The sequence below is a fragment of the Rhododendron vialii genome, chromosome 13a (assembly GCF_030253575.1).
Source record: "Rhododendron vialii isolate Sample 1 chromosome 13a, ASM3025357v1".
Classification (NCBI taxonomy): Eukaryota; Viridiplantae; Streptophyta; class Magnoliopsida; order Ericales; family Ericaceae; genus Rhododendron; species Rhododendron vialii.
In genome coordinates this window covers 27,831,948-27,856,383 of record NC_080569.1, presented here as the reverse complement: position 1 = coordinate 27,856,383, position 24,436 = coordinate 27,831,948, and the positions used below count along the sequence as shown (strand labels likewise).

At 39.6% G+C, this 24,436-nt stretch overlaps 2 protein-coding genes across 3 annotated transcripts; both read left to right on the top strand.

The window, feature by feature from the left end:
* The first annotated feature begins 16,373 nt into the window (after window positions 1-16,373).
* LOC131313296 (glutamate receptor 2.8-like) lies at window positions 16,374-18,128 on the top strand. Its single transcript, XM_058341533.1, has 3 exons — window positions 16,374-16,672; window positions 17,101-17,471; window positions 17,753-18,128. Exons 1-3 carry the CDS (start codon window positions 16,459-16,461, stop codon window positions 17,828-17,830), a joined length of 663 nt encoding a protein of 220 aa, XP_058197516.1. The 5' UTR covers window positions 16,374-16,458; the 3' UTR covers window positions 17,831-18,128.
* Window positions 18,129-18,153: 25 nt separating this feature from the next.
* On the top strand, window positions 18,154-24,199 carry LOC131313286 (glutamate receptor 2.7-like). 2 transcript variants are annotated; one of them, XM_058341520.1, is made up of 6 exons: window positions 18,154-18,407; window positions 19,985-21,273; window positions 21,555-21,861; window positions 22,292-22,677; window positions 23,432-23,511; window positions 23,697-23,809. In XM_058341520.1, the coding sequence occupies exons 1-6, from the start codon at window positions 18,182-18,184 to the stop codon at window positions 23,698-23,700; spliced, it is 2,292 nt and encodes a 763-aa protein (XP_058197503.1). In that variant the 5' UTR covers window positions 18,154-18,181; the 3' UTR covers window positions 23,701-23,809. The 2 variants fall into 2 exon arrangements, with proteins under 2 accessions (XP_058197503.1, XP_058197502.1); XM_058341519.1 differs by having other exon boundaries at window positions 23,432-24,199.
* Window positions 24,200-24,436: the final 237 nt, after the last annotated feature.

Genomic DNA, 24,436 nt, shown 5'->3' with positions numbered 1-24,436 from the left:
AAGTATAAGCTTGATTAACAGATTTCCTCCTGCACAAATCACATGATCATGGTTTTTCTTTTGAAAACAAATGAAAATATTTTCTGTACTGGAGGTAAAACAGGGGAATTCAATCAGTACCCAAACCAACACTATTTAGGCCAGTTTTAAGCTACATGGCCTACATTTGATGTCTTTGATTGACACAATGTGTGTTCATTTTTAGATTTTTGAGACAACTAAACAGCAACCCGGCCATAATGGGAAAATCAACCAAATTTGATTTACTTGGAAAAGTAAACAAAAAATAAAATAAAAAGCTACACGTCATTTTCTCCTGAAAAGTTCGTGCAATATGTGCCCACCAATGACCAATGCTCACTTATCCTTTCCCCACCTACCTTTCTTTTCTTTCCTTTTTTTTTTTTTAAAATAAATATTTGTAGTATTTTTGCTTGACTATAAATCCAAAAGTCTACAGCTCATGTATCTGTCTACCTACCTATAATTTGTATAGTACTATGTTTCTTTTCTTCAACTACTGTGTTGAACTGTTGGGTATCCCAAATCTGGATTCTCGACTGGTGTGAATTTCTGAAACAGAAAGTCTACTGGAACAGCAAATCTGTGCACAGAATGTGCACATATTTTTATGTGGGGCCCACTAAGGGTCCCATACAAGTGAACCGAGCCATTCATTATGTTTAAAACATTTTTTCAAGGGCCCCCGCGAAAATTCAGCTCAATCCGATACCTATAAGTATTTGATGTAACCTTCTAACGTTTCATTCTCTAAAAACTTGAATGAAAAGTTAGATGATTAAATCAAGCACTTATAGGTATCGAATTGAGCTGATTTTTCGCGGAGGCCCTTAAAAAAATGTTTTAAACATAATAAACGGCTCGGATCACTTGTGTAGAACCCGTAGTAAGCCCCACATAAAAATCTGTACACAGATTTGTTGTGCTAGTAGATTGGTTCTTTCTGAAAAGTACACAATATTTTATATTATTGTGCTTAATTAATACTCCGTATCTTCTATTCATTCCGTCCCAAATTAGATGTCAATTTTTGATATTCGTATCAATTTTAATTCTTTATATTTTTCAATATGGATCTCAAAAAATATGCAACATGAATCTTATTTGATAGTTATCGATTAGTTTTATTATACAAAATTTTCAAATTCATAAAAAATATTATAGATTGAAAGATATAAGCGACGAAAAATGACATGAATTTCAAAATTGTCATCTATTTTGGAACGGAGAGAGTATCTATCGTATTATTTTGTTTATTATTGAATACTTTTGATGATATTACGCGTGAGATATGTTATTATTAATTTCAGGTAATTCAAAGATAAGTATCCGTTGAAAACCAATTTGGCCCGGCCACTCGCACGTGGGGAAAAAAAAAATAAATCAGTCAAGGGCATCGTAGAATAGAGGTGTCAAATGGGCCGTGTCGGCACGACACGACACGACACGGGCACGAGGTAGCACGGCACGTCACAGGCACGGTATTGGCCTGGCACGGCACGACACAACATGATTGTAGTGGGCACGGGGCACGGTACAGACACGACACGAAAGTTGGCCTGGCACGGCACGGCACGACACGGTTATAGACGGGAACGACACGGGCATGGGCATGAAAAGTGAACAGGAACGGCACGGCACAGTACTAGCAAGGCACGGGCACGGGCACGACCCGGCACGACATGGGCACGGGAAAAAAAATTAAATAAGCCAAATGGCTTTTTTTTTAAATTTTAAAAAAAATTAAACAATTTCTACTGGGTAAAAAATATTTATTTACCTTTTTTTAAAGGTAAACAACTAAGATATTTAATTTTTTTAAAAAAAAATTTATTAAAAAATCATGTTTTTAAAAAATTATTTTTTCACTTTTAAAAAACTATCAAATTTTATTCGATAAAAATATTTGTTTTGTTTTTGTTAGTAAAATTAAATAGGCTTTGGACCTTTGGTTTGCAAATTTAACATTACAATACAAGATAACAAGTAAAACTAAAAAAACTTATCAAAATATTTATGGTGCAAGAATAATTTAATATGAAAGGAAACATGCAAAAGTCATATATTATTTACTCCAAATCTAACAAGAAATAAAAAAAAAAGTGTCAAACAAAAAAGAAAAAAAATACATAGTAGAAATAAGGGAAAAAAAACATATAAATAAGAGTTAGCTGGACTGTCTGGATTAGGACGATAGGACTATTTGTAATATGTTATTTTTTTAATTGTTAAATTTTACTTCATTAAGACCAAAAATTTCTTTTTAATTAGGGATTGTAATATGTTATTTTTTTAATTGTTAATTTTTTTTGGCGTGCCATGGTATATGAAAATGCAGAGTCCATTGTTATTTTTCTCTTTTCATTGTGAATTGTCCTCTCCTTTTTATCTTCTGCAAGTTACAGAGTGATTATGATATTCTGAGACCGAGTGTAGACCTTTTGCCTAACATAATTCTCGTGCACTAGTAGAAGCGTAAAACGGTAAAAGCTTTTTTAAGAAAACACCTCAAACTATTCAAATGTGCGACAATAAGAATTGAAAGCGCAACTGCAGATTGATTGAGCCATTTACCAAACTCGCTTGTATAATAACCAAAAAGTAGTCTAAGATTTATTAAGTAGGAAGTTGAAAAAACGAGAAAAAAGAGGGGACGTTCAAAGAAAAGAAAAAGAAAAAGAAGGGGCAACCGAAGCTGAATAGCAACTTCGCTCTCTCTCTCTCTCTCAAACACACATACTCATCCCTTGTTTTTTATGAGGATGCAGTGAATGCAAGGATCTCTCTATCCTTACCCAATGTCGCTGAGTTTCCAATATGTCAAAAAATAAAATGCATACAATGGTTACATGTCTGATGCAAGATTAGTTATGCCTTAAGTCAACCCATATATGTTAGGGCAGACTAAAACGACACGACTTAAAACAGCCCGATCCGACACGATACGATTAAGTAAATGGCCGGCACATCTTGACACGATTGAAAACGGCATGGCACGACATGATTTAAGAATACGGGCTGGCACGACACGACACGATTTAAGAAAACGGATCGGCACGATTGAAAACGGCACGACACGACACGATTTAAGAAAATGGACCGGCACGACACAACACGATTTCAGAAACGGACCGGCATGGCACTACACGATTGGCAAATGGCACGGCACAGCACGACACGATTTAAATAAACGGGCCGACACGGCACGGCACGATTGACAAACGGCACGGCACGACACGACACGACACAATTTAAGTAAATAAAATAAACGGACCGACACAGCACGGTAAGCACGAAGTTAAACGAGCCGTGCCGACACGGCACGACTAATTTGACACATCTATCGAAGAAAACTGGGTGCGCAGAACCGAGAACATCGCGTGGGCCCCTTGTTTGCACCTGCACGTGCATAATTAATGAAGTCTTTTGAAAGGAAATGGTGAATAACATCGCGTGGGCCCCTTGTTTGCACCTGTACGTGCATATAATTAATGAAGTCTTTTGAAACGGAAAGTCTATCTTACCTATCCAAAATCCAGATCGAAATTCTCACATCTCGCCGGGTATATTCTGGCTACCGGACGGTCGATCCGAACCGTCTAAAAATTAAAAAAAAAAAATCGAGTGGGTTTTCATGAGAAGAAACGACATCTGACCGGTGTAGATGTAGATCCAAACAATCCATTTTTGTGTTTGGATCGGCCAAAAATGGAGTGCTTGGATCGGCTATCTACACCCGTTGGATGCCGTTTATTCCCACCTAAGCCCACTTGGTTTTTTTATAGAATTTTTGGACGGCTCGGATCGGCCATCCGGTGGCTGGAATGTGCCTAACGGGACGTCGAGATTCCGATCGTGATTTTGGCCGTCGGGAACCGTAGCTTTACTCCTTTTGAAATGGTGAATTCCTAATGTCAGTTATAAAGGAATTGGAAATTGGAATAGTCAAAGAAGAACGGGGAAGTTGACTACTCAGAGGGGAATTCAATTGCTAACAGGGGAGTTCAGGACTCAAATATCAGTGGAGTCCTACCGCCCCTTGGTGCACTTATTCATCCGGAATTTATTGCGACAGACAACTCTGATATTGAGATTAATTGAAGGTTGAACACTTTTGGCTAACTCTTCCGTATATATCTCATCGGTGCACCCGGATCTTTTGTAATCACCTAAATAATTAGTTACGTTTATAGTCGTTTTTGGCTTTTGTAATATCCTAAATAATTAGTTATGTTTATAGTCGTTTTTAGCCTTTTCTTAGTGAGTTCTTCGTTAATGGAGAGGTAGTCGTATAGGCTTGGCCTAGGGAGAATATCACTCTTGGCCCGAATAATTCAATATTTCTCACATCCGGGTATCAAAGGTGCTTGTTTGTGTATGATCCAGGTTTGTAGCTAATCGATTATAAAACTCAAAGTCATTATGTTTTTTTATTATGTGCCGACAATCACCTTGGCACACATAATACATAGATTGATGTCACCTTGAAGGTTTAACAAACTTCTAATCGAATCGGGATCACACCAAACACTGTTAGAGTTGAAATCAATTGTATGTATATGTGTGGTCAAAGTTCTCCTTAAATCGATTCGAAACTCAAAAGTGTTAAGCCTTTGATTATGCGTCGACAGTCAATTATGGCGCGCATAATACTTGGGTCGCTGTCATTTTGAGGATTCGACTAGCTCCTTAGAGGAATTCGATCACATATAGCATAATCTTCCAGCTGAGCACACAAATTACCTGTGGGACTTCAACAAGAGGTCAACTATGCACAAACTAGCTCTCCATTACCATAAACAGGGTGGAGACCCCTACAAGCGGCTTATGCTGGTTAGTAGTCTCTTTTTCTTTTTTTTCATATTCAGTCTGTATTTTATAATTGGATAACCGTATAATTGAATCAAATTAATTGTCTTCGTGTCCTTTTTTCTTTTTCTTTTTTGAACTGGTCAATGCCATAAATCATTGAAAATCCGACGGCATTACAGAAATCATCAAAAGATAAGTAGAGAACTAAAACTACATAATCTTAGATACAAGCACCTACTACAAATGCATGTAGGGGAAAATGTCTGGATAAAAGAACCAATCACAGTAAAAGTAGCAGAGAAACCAATAGGGGTCCCAATTCAAATCTTAGGAAAGCACACATGAAATTTGGGCTAGCTTCACGATCGTGATACCCACAAGCCAAATGCCGGCATGCCCTTGTTAGCAGGTATAGGCGCTGGCAGACAAGATGAAACCCAAATCCACTAACACAGGCACTGGATCAAACTTGTGCAAGCCTCACTGTCACTTCGAGCTCTGGCGTGCATAACAACAACCGCCGGCAAGTCGACAGGTCGACGCAACCACGGGAGGTACTGGATACCACCTTCGAGAAAGCAGAAACACAACTACAATCTAAAAAATTATTCACCCACCACCAATTGGATCTGGAAAACCAAACTAGTACCAACGCCGAATCGGGAAGATCAGTCGGGAAACCCAGATAAACCGGTAAATTAAAACAGAAAAAACCCTAACCCCATTACACCATTATTACCTTGCCGCCGGCCACTAGAATGCCGAATCTAAGAAGACAAGGCGGGATTCGGTTGAATCAGGCCCACAGAACGCCAACTAGAGGTCTGATCATCCAAAGCTTGGTCGACTGGAGCACACCAACACTAGTCATACCGGATTGGTGAGAGTAGATACACCGGAGAGTCGAGGGACACAAAATTTAAAATGCATTTATGTTGTCATCATGGGGACGATGAGGCGACTTTTGATGATGTGGTGCCTGCATGGACGATGATGTGGCGGTCTGTGTGGAAGAATGAAGATGGTGTGGCGAGAGATGTTGTGTGTGGAAGAATGAAGATGGTGTGGCGAGAGATATGTAGGGAGCGGTCACGTGGACGAAAAGTACGTTGCAGTCAAAGCGGGTACGTGACGATGTGGCATCATTTTTTGCTTTTATTACTCTTAGCTATACACTTTTTGGGCCAAAAAACCTTTTTTATAGTGACAACATTTTTTGCTTTTATTACTCTTTGCTATACATTTTTAGTTTGTCGATCGCATTATTTGGGTGCCAACCAAATTGGGATGTTTGCCCTATGTTGTGATGCCGTTGTGTTTTTGTCCTATTAGAGCATCTCCAGCAGCCTCAGCTGTTGGAGATTTTCGACAAATTAATTGGCGACGAAAAGCTCCAAACCTAGACACAACAGCCTCGCTCCGGCCTTGCCAGCTACGTACTAGCCGCCAAAACGGCTCGCCTACTGCGGCAAGATTTTAGATCCTCTCTCTCTCTCTCTCTCTCCCTCGACGCAGACCTAGACATGGATCTGGTGAAATCGATGAAGGTGGATTCCAGAATCAAAACCTACGCTACAGTGCGTTGCCCGTCGTCAACCGCCATTGCCCGTGGATCGGATTCCGACTCCTCTCTCGCTTTGCTTCCACTCTCCGGCGAGTTTTCCGGTACGTTCTTGGAATTTTTAATGGTGTGTGCAGATAAGATTCAAAAAAGAATCGATCTGATCCAGGTTCGAATATATCTGGTGGTCCCATATAGGCGTATATATGTGTATATGTTGGCTTAATTTGAATTTGTGGGGTATCAATTTATGTTTTTGACAGGAATTGATTTGAGATTTGATTTGTAACTTTTTTGAGGATTGATTTTGTATTTATGGGTTTTGTGGTTGTCGACTGAAACAAAGGTTCTGGGTTTGTAACTGGAAATAGCCGCCGTGTTGTGTTGCTGCTGTTGCAAATTTCAAAGAGAGAGAGAAAGAGAGGATTGATTTGGTACAAATGGCATTTGGTTTTGCTTAGGCTATTGGGTATTGAATGACTAGCTAAATGAGTGAAATTGCACTTTTCCTTGCTTGAATGGCTAAAAATTTGGTGTGAATGATGGATATGCTCTTATGTATCTAAAGTGATCATGCAATGGTGAGACTAGCTATACCGGTCCCAGCTGGACCTATACTCTATATGGAGAAAATTTTCAACCGCTGGGTACATTCGGGTTGTTCATTTTGATTTTCGATGGCTCGAATTTAGAGAGAGAAAAAGGAGAGAGAAAGAGGAGGGGTGAGAAGAGAGAGAAAATTTTAATTTGAACCGTCTAAAAATGCATCGGACGACTCAGGAGTGCTGAGCGGGCATCACGTGGGATATCCGCTCTGCACTGAAAAATTTCTCCTCCATATGACATCTTGACTACTCGATCGGGTTTGACATTTCCTGAGGAAACCTAGTCGTTCGTACGTGTGAAAGCTTTTTGGACTCCTAGTCTTAGCTTCGAAGTTTGAATAGAATCTCATAATTTCCTCATTAATTTCCATCTCTTAATTACTAATTTCTTACATTCAAAGTCGTGTTGTCTGTCTGGAAGGAATTAAACCGATCGAGCTAAGAAAATTCAGCGCAATGTGTAAGACTGAAGACTGGAAACACATCAGAGAAGTTGACGCAATTGCTGTCTTTTGTAATTGTGATTAATAATTCAACGGAAGTCTACAGACTCTCTGTACCTTAATTTGTCCCATCTTAATTGCCCAACTTAGGAATGTGGTCCTTTAATTAAGTCTATTAATTCATTAGATTGTTAATACCCATTTCGTCAACTTAGACGTACGTTGCAAAATAATCATTTCTATGACTCAAACATTTATTGTTCGATGATTACAAAGCGGGGGAAAACCCCCTTTTATGTGCTCCTGATTACAAGCTACCAGTATTAGCCTTACTAACCTCAACTAATTAACAAACTAACCATACACCACTTAATGCTAACATGGCAAAAGCTTTTTATTCCGTAGCTGACTTAGAAGAAGAATGAGCCATGCTTGAGTTCAACTCCTTTACAGCCCCCTGCAAACTCAAGGGTGGCTCACCTATCTTGAGTTTGGACTTGAGAGCTTGAAATCTGTATACGGACAAAGCTTTGGTAAAGATATCAGCTATCTGTTCCTCAGAGCAAATATGAGCAAGAACAATACTTTTACGAAGCACTTGCTCCCGAATGAAGTGATAGTCAATTTCAATGTGTTTAGTTCTTGCATGGAAAACAGGATTTGAAGCAAGAGCAATGGCAGACTTGTTGTCACACCACAAAACAGGTGGTGAAGCCAAAAAAACATGCAACTCAGAAAATAATTGCTGCAACCAAACTAAGTCACTAGTAGTATGAGCCATGGCCTTGTACTCAGCTTCAGTAGAAGACCTAGCCACAGTATGTTGTTTCTTAGCACACCAGGATACAAGATTAGACCCAAGAAACACTCCAAACCTAGTAGTAGATCTCCTATCACTGGGATCTCCAGCCCAGTCGGCATCAGCATATGCAGTGAGAGATAAAGGACTAGCAGTAAAATGTAGACCTTGAATTATAGAACCCTTGACATATCTTAAAATCCTCTTAACTGCAATAAAATCACTGAGAGAGGGACAATGCATATGTTGACAAGCAACATTAACAGAGTATGAAATCTCAGGTCTGGTCAAGGTTAGGTATTGCAAAGACCCCACAATAGTTCTATAAAGATGAACATCAGCAAAAGGAGGATTTGAAGAAAGAGAACCAGATTTGACAGAGGCAGGAGAATCACTGGGTTTGCAGTCCACCATACCAGCTTTAAGCAAAAGTTCAGAAGCATACTTAGCTTGAGAAAGAAATAAACCAGAAGGAGAAGTGGTTACCTCAATCCCTAGAAAATAATGAAGGGCCCCCAAGTCTTTCATAACAAACCGCTGGCTGAGAAGTGTAACCAGTTTAGTAACAAAAGTAGTATCACTTCCTGTGATAACAATATTATCCACATAGATCAAAACAAAGGTAAGATTGCTGTCTTGAGAGAAAATAAACAGAGAGGTGTCAGCCTTGCTAGAGACAAAGCCCAATTCAGCAAGATATCTGGAAAACATTGCATACCAAGCCCGTGGAGCTTGCCTGAGACCATAAAGAGCCTTGGACAGCTTACAAACATAATTGGGATGAGTTGGATCTTTATAGCCCAATGGTTGTTTCATATAGACATCTTCAGAGATCACCCCATGTAGAAATGCATTAGAAACATCCAATTGCCTTAGTGGCCAATTATGATGAACGGCAAGACTGAAAATGACCCTGAGAGTGGGTTGTTTAATAACAGGACTAAAGATTTTCGTAAAATCCATGCCTTCCTCTTGTTGATTACCATTAGCTACAAGACGAGCTTTATACCTTGCCACAGTCCCATCAGAATGTTTCTTAATTTTATAGATCCATTGACAGCCGATGATATTACCATGAGAAGGTGGAGGAACCAAATGCCAAGTTCCTTGTTTAACCAATGCTTCATACTCTTCTGCCATGGCTTTTTGCCACACATGATGATGAATTGCCTCAGAAAAATGAGACGATTCTTTAGTGGGTAAAGAAGAAGAAGAACCAACAGACAAAGAAGGCACAGAAGTCAGTAAGGAAAGAGGATGCTTGGGTTTATATATACCATTTTGTGATCTAGTTCTCATAGAATGGACAGGGAGAGTAGGTTGAACAGAAGAAGACGACTCAGAACTAGAAGGAGTAGAAGGATTGCTTGTAGAAGAATCCCTAAGAGACTCAAAACTAGAAGAAATAGGAAAGCCATCAGTAGCAAATAAAGGAATATGATTAATAGAAGGAACATGTGTGGGTGAAATAATAGGAGGAGTAATGGTCACAGTAATATTGTCAAAACTAGCAAGAGGAATGGCAAAACAGAGACAGATCTGAAACAGAAGAATCTGTAGAAAGTGTTTTGGACAAGAGAGTAGAATAGGGAAAATTAGTTTCAATAAATCTCACATGTCTAAAAATGTAGACTTTGTTTGTAAGGGGATCAAAGCATCTATATCCTTTGGTGTTAGAACAATACCTTAAGAATACACAAGGAGTAGACTTGAGAATTAACTTGTGAGGATGATATGGTTTTAACCAAGGAAAACAAGCACACCCAAAATGTTTAAGTGCATAGTAATCAGGAGAAGTACGAAAAAGAAGAACAAAGGGAACTTGAAAGTGCAAGGAGGAATGAGGAAGACGATTAGCAAGATACACAGTAGTAAGTAAGGCTTCCAACCAGAATTGTGCACGCATACCTGCTTGATGAAGAAGAGTAAGAGTGGTGTCTATAAGATGTCTATGTTTTCTTTCCACCACACCATTTTGCTTAGGAGTGTGTGGACAAGAAGTTTGATGAATTATGCCATTAGTAAGAAATAAACTAGTAAGATAGTTGTTAACAAACTCTTTGCCATTATCAGATCTAACAAGTTTAGCTGTGGTATTAAACTGATTGTGCACATAAGCTTTGAAATGGGAGAGAGTAGTCTTAACATCAGACTTGTAATGTAAAGGAAACAACCAAGAATATCTGGTACAATCATCAATGATGAGGAGATAGTATCTAAAACCTTTGACTGAAGGTATTGGAGCAGGGCCCCAAACATCCATATGTAACAAATCAAAGGGCTGAACAGACTGAGTAACAGAAATAGGAAAAGGCAACTTGTGACTTTTCACACTATGACAACTATAACAAGAGACATCAAAGGGTTTATTAACAGGCAAACCAAACTGTTTTATTAAAGCCTGGAACAAGGGAAAACTAGGTTGTCTTAGTCTCTGGTGCCACAGAGTAGTAAAAGAAATAGACAACACTTTATTACTATGAAAAGCAACAGGAACCTGAGAAGGAGCAAACTTAGAGCAGGTCTGAATAAGGTAAAGACCCATGTGGCATGGGTCTTGGTACAGAATCTGATGGGTAAGGTTGTCCTGAATGACATAACCAAATGAATTGAAGGTCAGAGAACAATTATTGTCCTTGGCAAATTGGAAAACAGACAGTAGATTATGTGTTATAGCAGGTGTGTGCAAAACATTGGTTAACTGAAACTTAGCATGTGGAGTAGGCAAACGACCTGTGCCAACACTAGCAATAGGCAAGAACTTACCATTGCCAACCATAACCCCTGTTCCTGCTGTGTAAGGGTGTGTGTGAGTAAGAGTAGCAGCATTTGGTGTCACATGGTTTGTAGCCCCATTATCAAAATACCAGGGTTGAGGGACTGACTTTCCTGCTGGTGGAGAATGAGTGGCAGCAAATGCAGAGGCAAATGGAAAACCAGAGGGATACATCTCTGAAGTATTCTCAAAACCTGAAGACATATGAGAAGAATAGCTGCCATGTCCACCAAACCTATGGTGAGAACCAAAACCATTCTGATAACCAAAACCATTCTGATATCCAGCAGTTGGTGGAAAACCAACATTGACCATATGTGCTTAAGGAGGTCCATGATAAGAGGTTGAAGGGTGATTCTGTCCACTAGAGAAAGGTGCTGAGAACTGAGATGGAGACTCTGATCTCCACATATTAGACTGATGAGCACCTGATGTAGAAGGAAAGAAAGAAGGCTGTGTGTTTCTATAATAACAGGTGCGAGCAGTATGGTTATCTTTCCCACAGATTTGACAGCAACTTGGTTTAGAGAAAGGAATAAAGACTTGACCTCTTGGCTTGGTCCTATTATTGCTAAACCTTGGACCAGCTTGTGCAAACTGAGGAAAATAAGAACTTTGTGGAAAGTGAGACTGAAACATAGGTGTGTGAGCTTGAATCAACTGTGGTTGAGAAGAGTGAGCCACAGAGACAGAGAAAGTGCCAGCATTGGACATATTGGGCTCCTTTGTGGTACTACTTTCCCCGGAAACATTCAAATCTTGAGGTTTTTGAGTAGCAACAAACACACTTGTAGCACTAGTATCACCTTTGGACTTGTGTATACGTGACTCTTCAGCCTTCAAGATAGACACTAGTTCATGAAATTTTAGATCTCTCTGTGCTCCTAAGGCAGATTTTATAGGATCAAACTGATCTCCTGGTAAACCATTCAAGGTATGAAAGATCATGTCATCATCATCCACGATATAACCTACAGCACTCAATTTCTGAGCACATATTTTGATCTCATCAAGGTATTGATCCATTGGACCAGTTTTGGTAAAGTTAAACAAAATTCTTTTTAGGTCATGAATATTTGACCTAGATAGAGAATTAAACCTCTGTTCCAAACAGCTCCATACCTCAAACTCATGTTCTAATCCAAGAACCAAAGGTTACGTAGAAACAGATAATGAAGCAGTTATGCAAGAAAGCAATTGGTTGTCAATAAGTTTCCTAAGCAGATAAGCTGAATTTGTGATAAGATTGTTACTAGTATCACGAATCTGAACTGGTGGAGGGCTAAGAGTTCCATCAACATACTTAATAAAGCCGTTTGCACGAAGAGCATTCAAGACTTGCGTTTTCCAAAGTAGATAGTTATCAGAACTTAATTGGATTTTGACGAGTCAGTGGAAGTTCGATACCAGAAACGCCAAAGATGGAGGCATGGTCACAGCACTGGAATTTGCAGCAGTTTCACTCGAATTAGCAGACATCGTGTTGAACAAAAGAGAAAACCCAAATCTTGAGCTCGAAGCCCTAATTTTGAACTTTGAAACCCTAAGTTGAAAGAGACGAGCGTGTTTGTGTTGAAAACCCTAGGATCAACAGACTTTCGTCCATGTTGCTCTGATACCATAAAGAAATATCAAAAACTCTGTAAATCTATGAAACGAACTTTAAGAACTAGAGAGAGAAAGCTATGGTGAAGAGAGAGAAAATAGACTTTCATTTCTGTATGTTTTTGTTCGATGATTACAAAGCAGGGGAAAATCCCCTTTTATATGCTCCTGATTACAAGCTACTAGTATTAGCCTTACTAACCTCAACTAATTAACAAACTAACCATACACCACTTAATGCTGACATGGCAAAAGCTTTTTATTCCGTAGCTAACTTAGAAGAAGAATGAGCCATGCTTGAGTTCAACTCCTTTACACAAAGGACCGAACCAAGAACACAAACACACACATACAAACACAGAGACACAAAGATTTACGTGGTTCCCCAAAATCGGGTACGTCCACGGGAAAGGGCCGACGAATTTCTATTATAGAGGAGGAGGGGGATTACAAAATCACTCAAACTCACACTCACTCACAGACTGATACAAATGCATACATATGTAGCTCTTAAACTCTCTCTGATTTTCAAATGCTCTCTCAAATTCTGTTTTTGACAGAGCCTAATAAGAGGAGCTCGGCAGCCTCCCGAAGAAGGAGCCCTCACACTGCTCTACTCTTTTTACACTACCTCACTCTCTGGTCTTTCACTCAAGAGAGATACTCTTACAGAAAACCAAGGCCTTCAATTTATAGGCCATTCAAAGACTTCCTATTCACAAGCCATGCCAGACATGGCAATTACTCTAAACCCATGCCTGAGATTTTTTTTCAGATTTTAGGCGGGCCTTTTGAAGTCTACAAAGGCTGCCACCTCTATCCAATCTTTGACCAATGAGAGAATTGGAGCCATACTTCAGTAGCCCATGAGCTGATTTCAACAATCTCTACCTTCGTGACAATTCTCCAATCAACGTCACCACAGGTTCGTAATACGGACAACAAATCATACAGAACTCTCCAGAAGCTCGAACCGATGAGAGTTAAGAGAGCCAAATCCAAGGAAGCAAAAACAACGAACCCTCTTCAAACAGACAAAACAGAACTACAAATAGATATCCATGCTCTTAAATGGAATTCAAGAAACGCAGGTTATCAGAATGATCCAAACAAAAGAGCCAAATTTCTGAAGTCTTGAGCAAACTTCAGAACCAAATTCAGACAAGTCGCGGCAACTCCAAATACCAGATTCCGATAACAAATCCAAATTACCAACACAATGGCACTTAAACAAATGACACCTGAGACGCGTTACCATCTCCAAGGCTGTCTCCAATCACCGTAAGGTGCGGGCACCCAACGATGCTTCAACAAGTTTCAACAGATCTGCAACAAGTATCAATCCAAAACGACTGACAACCAGGTTAGTCGTCCAATGATCTATCTCCACCAACGCCAATGCCAAAATGCAACTGACTGCATTTAAATTCAGAGAAATAGACCCAAGTGCAGCGGAACGCACATCGACTAACAAACCAGATTGATACATACCACCAAGAGAAGCAACAACAACATTGGCCAAGTCAAACATGGCTCCAGATTGCCTTCCACAAGCACCATGCCAAAAAGCTGCTTCCCAAAGTAATCCAAATGCATGTGCTCTAAAAATGGTAGTATCCAGAAAATACGAAACTCCCCACCTTGGCGAGAATCCTCGAATCAACGCTGCTCCACATGCGCCACTCACATATGGCGCTAGCATCACCCTCGTTAGATGGAGCTATTTTTAACAATATCTCCACCTTGGCGAGAATCCAATAACAAGATTCGAGCCAAAACTTCATCTTGAGGAGAAAACGCACAAACCAAAATCGGATGCTTGAAACGTATCAAGCCAAAACCAATGGCTGAGACATATCGAGCCAACGGCCAACCAAAACAATCACTCTAGCAAGCGCATGTGTCACAATTATTCATCTCAATAAGAGGAATCAAAAAAGTATAAAATTATGGACCGAAGTTAAAAAATTCATATAAGACGACACTGTAGACAAAAAAGCAACTGTTTGGTATTTTTTTTCTTGTTGACTTAATTTTTTTACTTTTTAGACTCCTTTTACTGAGATGGGTGATTAATCCAAAAAATAAATTTGAATTCAACGAATATTAAAAAATAACAAAAATACCAAACCGAAAAATACCATAAACTTTAGCGTGAACTCACCTTTTAAATCATGGATTAGGGCAAGGTGTAGGGAAAAGTGTGATAGTTTAGGTGTAGTGATAAGTTACCATTTTTTTCCATAACCAGATGTCCGGGGCCAATTTACTTGCAACTCGATTACTCTTGGGGACCATAAATCCAGGTTGTTCGGCCTAATAAGTCAAATGACTTATATTTTTTTGTCTTTATTTAATTTTTTCTGCATTTGTTAGTTTTTCGTCAACTTTTTTGTGGATTATTGCTTCTTCATTACGAGAGGAATCTAAAAAGTAAAACATTACGATCGCAACCTAAAAATTGTCTTTATTCAATTTTTTCCGCATTTGTTAGTTTTTCATTAACTTTTTGTGGATTATTGCTTCTTTATGACGAGAGGAATTTAAAAAGTAAAATATTACAATCGAAACTTAATTTTTTTGAATAAAGACAAAAATAAGGTAATAAACCAGATTTTTCTCATTTATTCAAAAAAATTTGGGTTTCGATCATAATCTTTTACTTTTTAGATTCATCTCATCATGACGAAATAACAATTCACAAAAAGTTGACGAAAAACTAACAAATAAAAAAAAAAATTTAGTTAGAAAAAAAAGAAGTCATTTCACTTATTAGGCTGAACCATTTCTTAATTTACCATTTTTTTCCTGGCATTCTCCGGGGCATACTGACCGTGGGTTTTGCTAAAGTCTTGTTGACTCAAAACCTACATGCACTTGGTTCTTGAGCATTACTATTCAACATTTGAACTTTTCGTACGCGCAGAACTTCAAATGCCGTGAGTCCTTAGAATCCATCAAGAATTTCCACACACCCTCTCTCTCTCTCTCTCTCTCTCTCTCTCTCTAGGGAGGCAGACTTCTCCAAACACATTTGGGCATATATAAATGATGAAGCTCACGAACCACAAGTACAATATTAAATCAGAAAGCATATATGAATACGACGGACGTACAGTGCTTGCCATTATTTTAAATCCTTAATGCCTTTCCAGCTCCGCTCTAGCACAAAACCTATCTTTTTGTTCATCCCAATATTACTCATATCATCCCTAGTTATTCTCTCTCAAGTCTCTGTCGTTGAAGGTGGTAGTACAGAACACAAGACTAAGAAATTGATAATAGGAGTTCCGGGTACTGCCTCTTTCAAAAACTTTGTGAAGATAACCTCAAGTTCTGAGAATCCAAATGAGAAGAATTACACTGGCTTTTGCATCCGGGTCTTCGAAGAGGTTCAAAATAAATTGGATTCTCCTGTAACTAATTACGAATTTGTGGAGTTTAATGGAGCATATGATGATCTAGTCGCTAACAAGGTAATAAAACCTATCTCCGTCCTCTTTTTCTCTGCATTGGCTCACAATTTTTTTTCCAAACTACACTTTAACTATCAAAGAAACTGCCAATAACTATCGAAGCAACTGAATTTCATGACAATTTTCCTCGCACCATCTTTTGCAAAACACGATTTGTTTTTTTTGATCGGCATCTTTTGCAAAACATGATTTGTGCACGCATCTCGTTCTGTTTATTGTTTAACACATGCTTTGTGTACATGCACGTGGATCATAAATGGAAGACTTATAGCGCTGCCGTAGGCGACATAACGATATTAGCCGAACGTTGGAAGGACGTGGAATTCACCAAGCTAGCCATTTACAGAATCGGGCTTGTCGATGGTAGTTCCGGTTAAGCCCAGTCCGAAGGCATGGATGTTTCTGGAGCCTTTCACTCTGGGAATGTGGCTGGCTACCGCCGCTGTTTTGGTCTACACCATGTTCATAGTTTGGTTCGTCGAACATCGGTCCAACCCAGATTTCAGTTGCCCCTGGAATGACCAACTCAGAAATGCTCTCTGGTTCACCTTCTCATCACTCTTCCTCGCTCACAGTAAGTACAATATAGGAGTACAATAATTAAGTTTGGCATAGCCATTTTTTATGAATAATGTTTCTTACACAAGCTTCTAAACAGAAATTATTAAGATGTCTTCCCATGCACGTGGGAATGTCATGCATCGGGCGACTCCGATAATACATACATCTCTCTCTCTCTTTTTTAAATGGTCTAAACCTGAATTCGGATGGCTGCGTTACTAGTACTACTCTTAGTATAATTTTCAAATGATTCTTTCTTTTTTCTATAAATCCAAACTGGGTGTTTGGGAGATAGTTCTTGAATGGTATGCTCGATTTTCTATATCTTTTTCGAGGTAGAAATTAACCCCTTTCATGAATCGTTTTATTTTGAAATGAAAGTCCATAAAACTAGACGATTCAAAAAAAAAATAAAAATAAAGTTCTATTTTAATTGTATAGGAGAGAAGATTCAGAGCAACTATGCTCGGATTGTGGTAGTGGTGTGGCTTTTCCTGGCGTTGGTGTTAACGCAAAGCTACACCGCCAGCCTCACGTCAATGCTCACGATCTCACGACTCCGACCGAAACTACTGTCCCATGCAAAAGTCGGGTGTGAAGACAATACATTCATGAAGAAATACGTTCAAGACGTGCTTAGCTACAAGAATGTATGTCTTATCAGTGACAAAGATCAGTATCTCAGGGCGTTCGAGACGGGCAATATCTCAGCAGCATTCCTCGAGATCCCTTATGCCAAAGTTTATGTCAATAGAAATTGCAGGAAATTTAGCATCATTGGAACCACATATAGATTTGGAGGATTTGGCTTTGTGAATTCTCAACACTTTCTTTACACTTCTTTTTCCTCTTTTTTTTGAGCTAAGTAAAAAGGGGGAGATCAGAGTTGCAACCCCATCAGGGAAGAGGAACTTCCAACTGCCATTGCATATTCAGTCAGTAAGCTAGTACCATCCATTAAAGATACTAAGCTAACTGAAATTACGTTCAAGTACTCTTGATCGATAGAACCATCATCATCGGTAGCACTTGTATAATGCAGCCACCATCTCAAACCTCTAATACAAATATCTTCATTCATGTTCCTATGCAGATATTCCAAAAAGGTTGTGCATTAGCTGCTAATGTCTCGAAAGCCATTCTCCAACTCTCAGAGGACAAGACTCTTTAACGGCTAGAAGAGGAATGGTTAACTCCCGACAAAGAGTGTTTAAAATCTGAAACTACGACGGAGAACATTGATAGCTTCAGCCTCCGAAGCTTTTGGGGCCTATTCCTCTTCTCAGCTGCCATTTCCTTTGTTTGTTTTCTTCTATTCCTTGGGCACTTAGTCAAGGACTACCTCCGTCATCAGTCATCTCAAGTGGCTGATGTGAATGCAATTAATGAGAGCGTTTCGATCAAGACGGTTAGAGTTGCATGGTACTTGATGAATGCAGAGATTGGAAGCCCATGGAGATTGCTATCCTCCGATCGGGCAGTGCCTGAAACTGCAAAATCCATAGTTTTCTTGCCCACACTAATGATCTTTTTGCTTGTGATTCTCTCCCTAGGCTCTGTCGACGTTGCAGCTGATAATATGGTCACAAACATTGGAGGAATCATCAATCATAATTCTCGTATAGGCAAAGAACAGAAGACAGCAATGGATATAGCTGTTCACAACTTCAACAAGAGGTCAACTATGCACTACCTAGCTGTCCATTACCATAAACTGGGTGGAGACCCCCTACTAGCGGCTTATGCTGGTTAGCAGTTTTTTTTCCCCCTTTGTTTTTTCGTTTCTTCATATTCATTCTGTCTTTTATGATTGGATAACCATATAACTAAATCAAATTAATTGTCTTCGTATGTCCTTAATATATAACGGACAAATATGTCTTCACTGTATCCTTGCTTCCATAAGGTGGTTTTTTTTTTGGCACTTCTAACTTTTAGAAAATTGCACACATGCTCCTTTTATTTGGTGTCCATCCCTGAAGATAATTGTAAGAAATTTGCCCTTTCAGACCAAGGGATTGAGTCGACCTCAGTCGCGTAGCTAGTATGTATCCAGGAGGACGGGCCTCGATCCCTCAGCTTTCCAAAGTTATTATTGAGACCAAAAGAAAATGGAAATTGGAGGTCGTAAGCAAACACATCATATTAGTAGGGGAATTTGGAGAGAATTCATTACCAGCAACAATATTCATGCCTGGTTTTGCAAAGGACAAATCAGTGAGTGTAGTTTTAGTTACAAGCTCTAAAAAATTAGAAGAATACAAAGGCTTGCACGTCAGAATCGTGACAAGATAAGGAACAAAGGTGTTTTGTCACTGTTATGTTGGATGACTTAGAAAGGAAAGCATAAGAGTAGGGATACTTGTGACCTTTCTTTTGCCTTCCTGACTTTGTATTTTGATGGGCAAGGTCGTTTCCATGCCAAACAGGCTGCCAGCCATCTTTTTTAGTCAATTACCCCATTCCCACAAGAATAAGTAACAACCCTTCCACCATTTTCCATTAATTATTTTAAACATTAGGGTTGATATTAGTGACTGCAATTGCCGATCAATCCAAATGCCCAAGGGATTGCCTTGAAATGTATGTTTCGGAGGACAAATATCGTGGGTTTTCGAAAGTCAATCGTGGATTGTAATTATGGTGAGGTAAACCCCAAGCGGTTGGTCGAGTGGGAGCATGACAGGAAGTAAGGGCCTTACTCTCTAAGCTCACAGGTTCGTCTCTCATTGCCATAAAAAAATCTTAGGGCCACTCAAGGTTTGCTTCGTTTAGGGCCTCATACTAGTTTTTTTTTTTTTTTTTTTCGATACGGGCCCCACATTAGTTGAGGTGCACGTAAGTTGGCCTGGATCCCAGATTATCAAAAATAAAATAAAAAAAAATAGCGAGGTAATTGTGTATTACATACCATAATTAGAATATATCTCTAATCGAAGAAGATCAAGATCCCGATTTGGGTTTTACTAGAATGAAAGGTAAGACGTGACGTTTTGTTAACATGACCATATATAAGTCCATAATCTCCTCTCTCTCGTATGGAATACTTATACAACATATGGGTGTGAAGTAGGCTGTGGGGGATTGGAGAAAGAAAGGGCATGGGTGGCTGAGTCGCATTGAACGGAGTTTTTGGGTCCGGTTAGTGAGGACCCCTTTTGAAGTATCAAGTATGCCTCTTTCTAACAATGTACATACATCAACAATGTAGTTGTAGGTAGTTGGGGTAGAAATAAAAAGTGTTTGTTGACTTCGACCACCAATTATGAAAAATGTTCATAACAACTTTGCTAACATTTTAATTCGGGTTTTCAAATTTTTGCAGCTAAAGAGCTAATTAACGAGAAGCATGTGGTAATGATTATTGGCATGGAGACATGGTCGGAAACAGCTTTAGTTGCCAGCGTTGGAAACCAGGCTCAAGTTCCCGTTATTTCACTGGCAGCTGGAGCTATTAAAACGCGCCAGTGGCCTCTCTTGGTCCAAATGGCTAACGATGTTTCGGAACAAATGAATTGTGTTGCAGCTATTGTTCAGTCCAACTGGAGAAGAGTTGTTGTTGTCTACGAAGAAGACATGTATGCTGGTGTGCCGGCTATGCTTCCTCTGTTATCTGAGGCATTACAAAAAGTTGGCTCGTATATTGTGCATCATTTAGCCGTTGCACCATTTTCTTCTCTATCAAATCCCAAACAATTTGTTCATGAGAAACTGATGAGATTGAAAAGCAGCCAGCCCAGAGCTTTTATTGTTCTTCACGCATCATTACCTATGACTACAGTTTTGTTCACCGAAGCAAAGAAAATGGATTTCGTGGGAAAAGACTCCGTTTGGGTACTTACAGACTCCGTTGCAAGCTTACTTGATTCCGCTAACAGCTCATTTTTCTCTTCAATGGAAGGTGTTGTGGGAATCAAGACAGAGTATTCTGAAAACAGTAAGCCATTTCTAGAATTTTATGAGCAATATCGGCAAAGATTCCAGTTGGAATATGCAGAAGAAGAAAATTACAAGCCTGGGATATATGCTCTGAGGGCATATGATAGCATTGCAGCTATTACTGCTGCCTTGGATCGAGATAACAAAACTTTTACGTCGGAGAGATTGCTAGACAGTCTACAATCAAGCAGTTTCACTGGATTAAGTGGTGAAATTCATTTTGAAGATGGAAGACTTTCTTACCAATCTATATACCGGGTAATTAATGTCTTCAACATGACATACAACAAGTTGGGATATTGGTCTCCAGACTTTGGGTTCTCAAAGAGCCTCGATGTTGCAGAGTATGGAAAGAACGACTCAAGTGGAAAAGGTAATACCTTTTTGAAACTGGTGGATGGTTTTATAAAGCCACCGGGGGACTTGAAGCGGGTTCCTGAAGGATGGACAATGCCCAGTTTGGAGAATCCACTCATAATTGGAGTTCCTGGTAACGCCACATCTGAGAATCTTGTGAAGATTACGTCCATCAAGAATTCAGCTGAGAAGATATACTCCGGTTTTTGCATTCGTGTTTTTGAGGAGGTGAAAAGGATTTTGGAATATGATCTGCCTAGTAGATACGTGGAATTTAACGGCACTTATGACAATTTAGTTGGTAATGTTGCAAACAAGGTACTAATAAATTAATCTCCAACGTTCTTTTTCATTGTACCTTCATACACAGGCTTCACGCGTGCATAATGCTTTCTCTACCTACTTTTAAATAGCTTTTTAACTTGAATTATTCAATTTGTACTCGTTTGTGGGTCCAATTTGTGGAAGACCTGAGCTACATCGTATGATATCTACACAGGCTTCACACATAATGCTATATCCACCTATTTTTCACATAGTTTTTTAAACATGAATCGTCTGACTTGTACCTGTTGCTTGTGTGTCGAAATTTGTGGAAGACCTTTGGAGCTGCTGTAGGTGATGTAACAATTCTATCTAAACGTTGGAGTGGCGTAGAATTCACAGAACCATTCACAGAGTCGGGCTTGTTAATGGTAGTCCCTGCGAAGCCTGCTCACAAGGCATGGATATTTCTGAAGCCTTTCACTGTGGAAACGTGGTTAGCGACGGGGGCTGTTTTGATCTACACAATGTTTGTAGTTTGGTTCTTGGAACATCGGTCCAATCCAGAATTTGGTGGTCCATGGAAGGATCAGCTGGGGAATGTTCTTTGGTTCACGTTCTCTTCACTTTTCCTTGCTCACAGTAAGTACATACTAGTTTAAAGTTAGAGCAATTATGCTTATAATCACATCTAGTCTTTCATAATTCGATTTGAGAACCAAAACTGGCTATACATTCTAGTATTTACGAGCTCAATAACAGACCAGTAAAGGCCCCCACAAAGCTGGGTATAAGTGACCCGAGAGCGAGCTGACAATAACCAGGCACCATTTGTGTCCACATTGCGAGGGGATAAGCTGACCTAATGTCTCGGTGCCCTAAAATAGCAGCATAAGCAAAATATTTGCGTCATACTGACACATGCCACTTGCTGCTACTTTGATGTCCATAAGAGGTGATATTCTTATCGTTGTGGAATATGTTATAGGATAGCAGATGCACTATGCATACACTATACATCTAACAACAGCAAAAGCGAATTATTGTTTATACACTCACTTTTATCGTACAGGGGAGAAGATTCAAAGCAATTATGCTCGGGTTGTAGTGGTGGTTTGGCTTTTTGTGGCATTGATCTTAACACAAAGTTACACCGCCAGTCTCACTTCAATGCTCACAATCTCGCTACTCCAGCCAAGTGTTGAGTCTCTAAAAATGTCCAATGCCAAAGTTGGTGGTGATGCAAATTTGTTGAAGACATACGTACAGGATGTGCTTCAATACAAACCAGAGAATCTCATGCCCATGCACAATGAAAATGACTATCTGAGGTCATTCGAGAATGGCAGTATCTCAGCAGCATTTCTTGAGATTCCTTACGCGAAAGTTTTTGCCAACAAATATTGCAGGAAATACACAGTCTATGGATCCTCATATAGACTTGGAGGATTTGGCTTTGTAAGTATTAATTGCAACTCACTTTTTGCACTCTTTTCACTGTGCATGGATCTTAGTGGTTTTTTTTTTGATAGACAACAAAATTTTATTCAAAACTCGACAAAGGGTAAAGGAGAAGGGGAATCCAACCAAGGGTTGGATAAAAAAAAATAATAATAATTTGGGACCGAGCCCAAACCACACCTTGAGGGCCAGGCCAGACCCCAAAAAATAAAGCCCTAAACACCATGGGCCTGGCCCAAAAAAACAGCCCAAATCAACACAAATCTTAACAATCTCAAGCTCAACTCTGCCACCACCGCAACAACCACAACAGCCTACTGCCAATGCCCGATGACCCCCACCACTAGACTACCGCCATCACCAGACGATCCCCACCCAGAAACCACCACTAGTCGTCCCTGCTGCCAGAAACCTAAAAACACAGAGCGAGGCCCATAGGAAACATAGGCCAAGCCCAACAATCACACCCGCCCAAACCCTACCAGAAACAAGCCGCCGGCCATCCACCCAGGCACCACCGAACCACCAAGGCAAGCCCATGACCGAACGAAACCCCCAGACGCAAGCAAGCAACCCAAGCCGCAAGAGCCACCGTGCATAGCCGGAAACCCATAATGCAGAAAACCAATAATGCACATGAGTTTTAGATACCATCTTAAAGTGTACTGTTGCCAATCCAAAGGAAAATAGAACAAAGATTTTCAACCACATGGGGTAACTAACAAAAACGTCATCATGTCTTTTTGTGCAGGTATTCCAAAAAGGTTCTCCAATAGCAGCTGATGTCTCCAAAGCCATTCTACAACTGATGGAGAATGGCACGCTAAAAAGGTTAGAAGAAGAGTGGTTAACTCCTTCCGCAGAGTGTCGAAACTCCCAGACTGACAAAAACATTGATGTCCTAAGCTTTCAAAGCTTCTGGGGACTATATCTCTTCTCCATCGCCACCTCCTCCATTTGTTTTATGCTATTCCTGGCTAAGTTACTAAAGAGCTTCTATCACGATCACGAATCAGGTGATATCCACGGAAGTGATGACAGTGTTTGGAACAAGACAGTTAGACTTGGACGATACTTGTACAAAGCAGAGACTGGGAACCCAAGGAGAGCTCCAACTTCCAGTCGGGAACACCCCACATCAGAAACATGATTAGATTGTCTAAATTTAAGAAAAGGAAGAACAGGGGGAACCATTTCTTGTTCATATTGGATGCAGAACGATAGTTGTAGCATACTTGGAGTTTCCAAACACAATGCTGGTCAATTAGCCATTTTGCGATCCAGCTTGACATCATGATTGATCCAAAAGACCCATGGATGATTGAAAAATGACCCAAGAATACTAACTCACGTTAAAATTTGGTGTTATTAAGCTCCTTTTTTGGTGGCTCCACCTGAGCTTACAATTATGATTTGATGCGTTTATCTCATAGAATCTATGTAATAACTGAGCTTAGTTTTTAAATCTTATGCACATTCATAAATCTAATGGTGTAAAGGAGTTCCTTGAATCCAATGGCCGATTTCTTGGGCTGCCCATTTTTGGAAAGAATCCAAATTTCTCTCTGATTCTTTAAAAAATTAATAAGAAAACATGAATTCCAAATAATATGAGGTTCTCATAGAAATTTCTATCGGTAAGTGTTGATTGTGAACTTGAGATCATTATATTAATTAGGTTTACTTGCGATCATGGTTTCTTTGGTAGGGATAAAATATTAAGAATACTGCAGCCATCAATATTTTGGTTTAGGCT

Excerpts from the sequence above, each read along its gene's own strand:
- LOC131313296 (XM_058341533.1), top strand. The coding sequence starts at position 16,459 with ATGGTAGTTCCGGTTAAGCCCAGTCCGAAGGCATGGATGTTTCTGGAG. Across the intron at positions 16,673-17,100 it reads ATCACTCTTCCTCGCTCACA|GAGAGAAGATTCAGAGCAAC; the intron begins GTAAGTACAATA and ends TTAATTGTATAG. Across the intron at positions 17,472-17,752 it reads GATTTGGAGGATTTGGCTTT|ATATTCCAAAAAGGTTGTGC; the intron begins GTGAATTCTCAA and ends GTTCCTATGCAG.
- LOC131313286 (XM_058341519.1), top strand. The coding sequence starts at position 18,182 with ATGATCTTTTTGCTTGTGATTCTCTCCCTAGGCTCTGTCGACGTTGCA. Across the intron at positions 21,274-21,554 it reads TTGGTAATGTTGCAAACAAG|ACCTTTGGAGCTGCTGTAGG; the intron begins GTACTAATAAAT and ends AATTTGTGGAAG. Across the intron at positions 21,862-22,291 it reads TTCACTTTTCCTTGCTCACA|GGGAGAAGATTCAAAGCAAT; the intron begins GTAAGTACATAC and ends TTTATCGTACAG.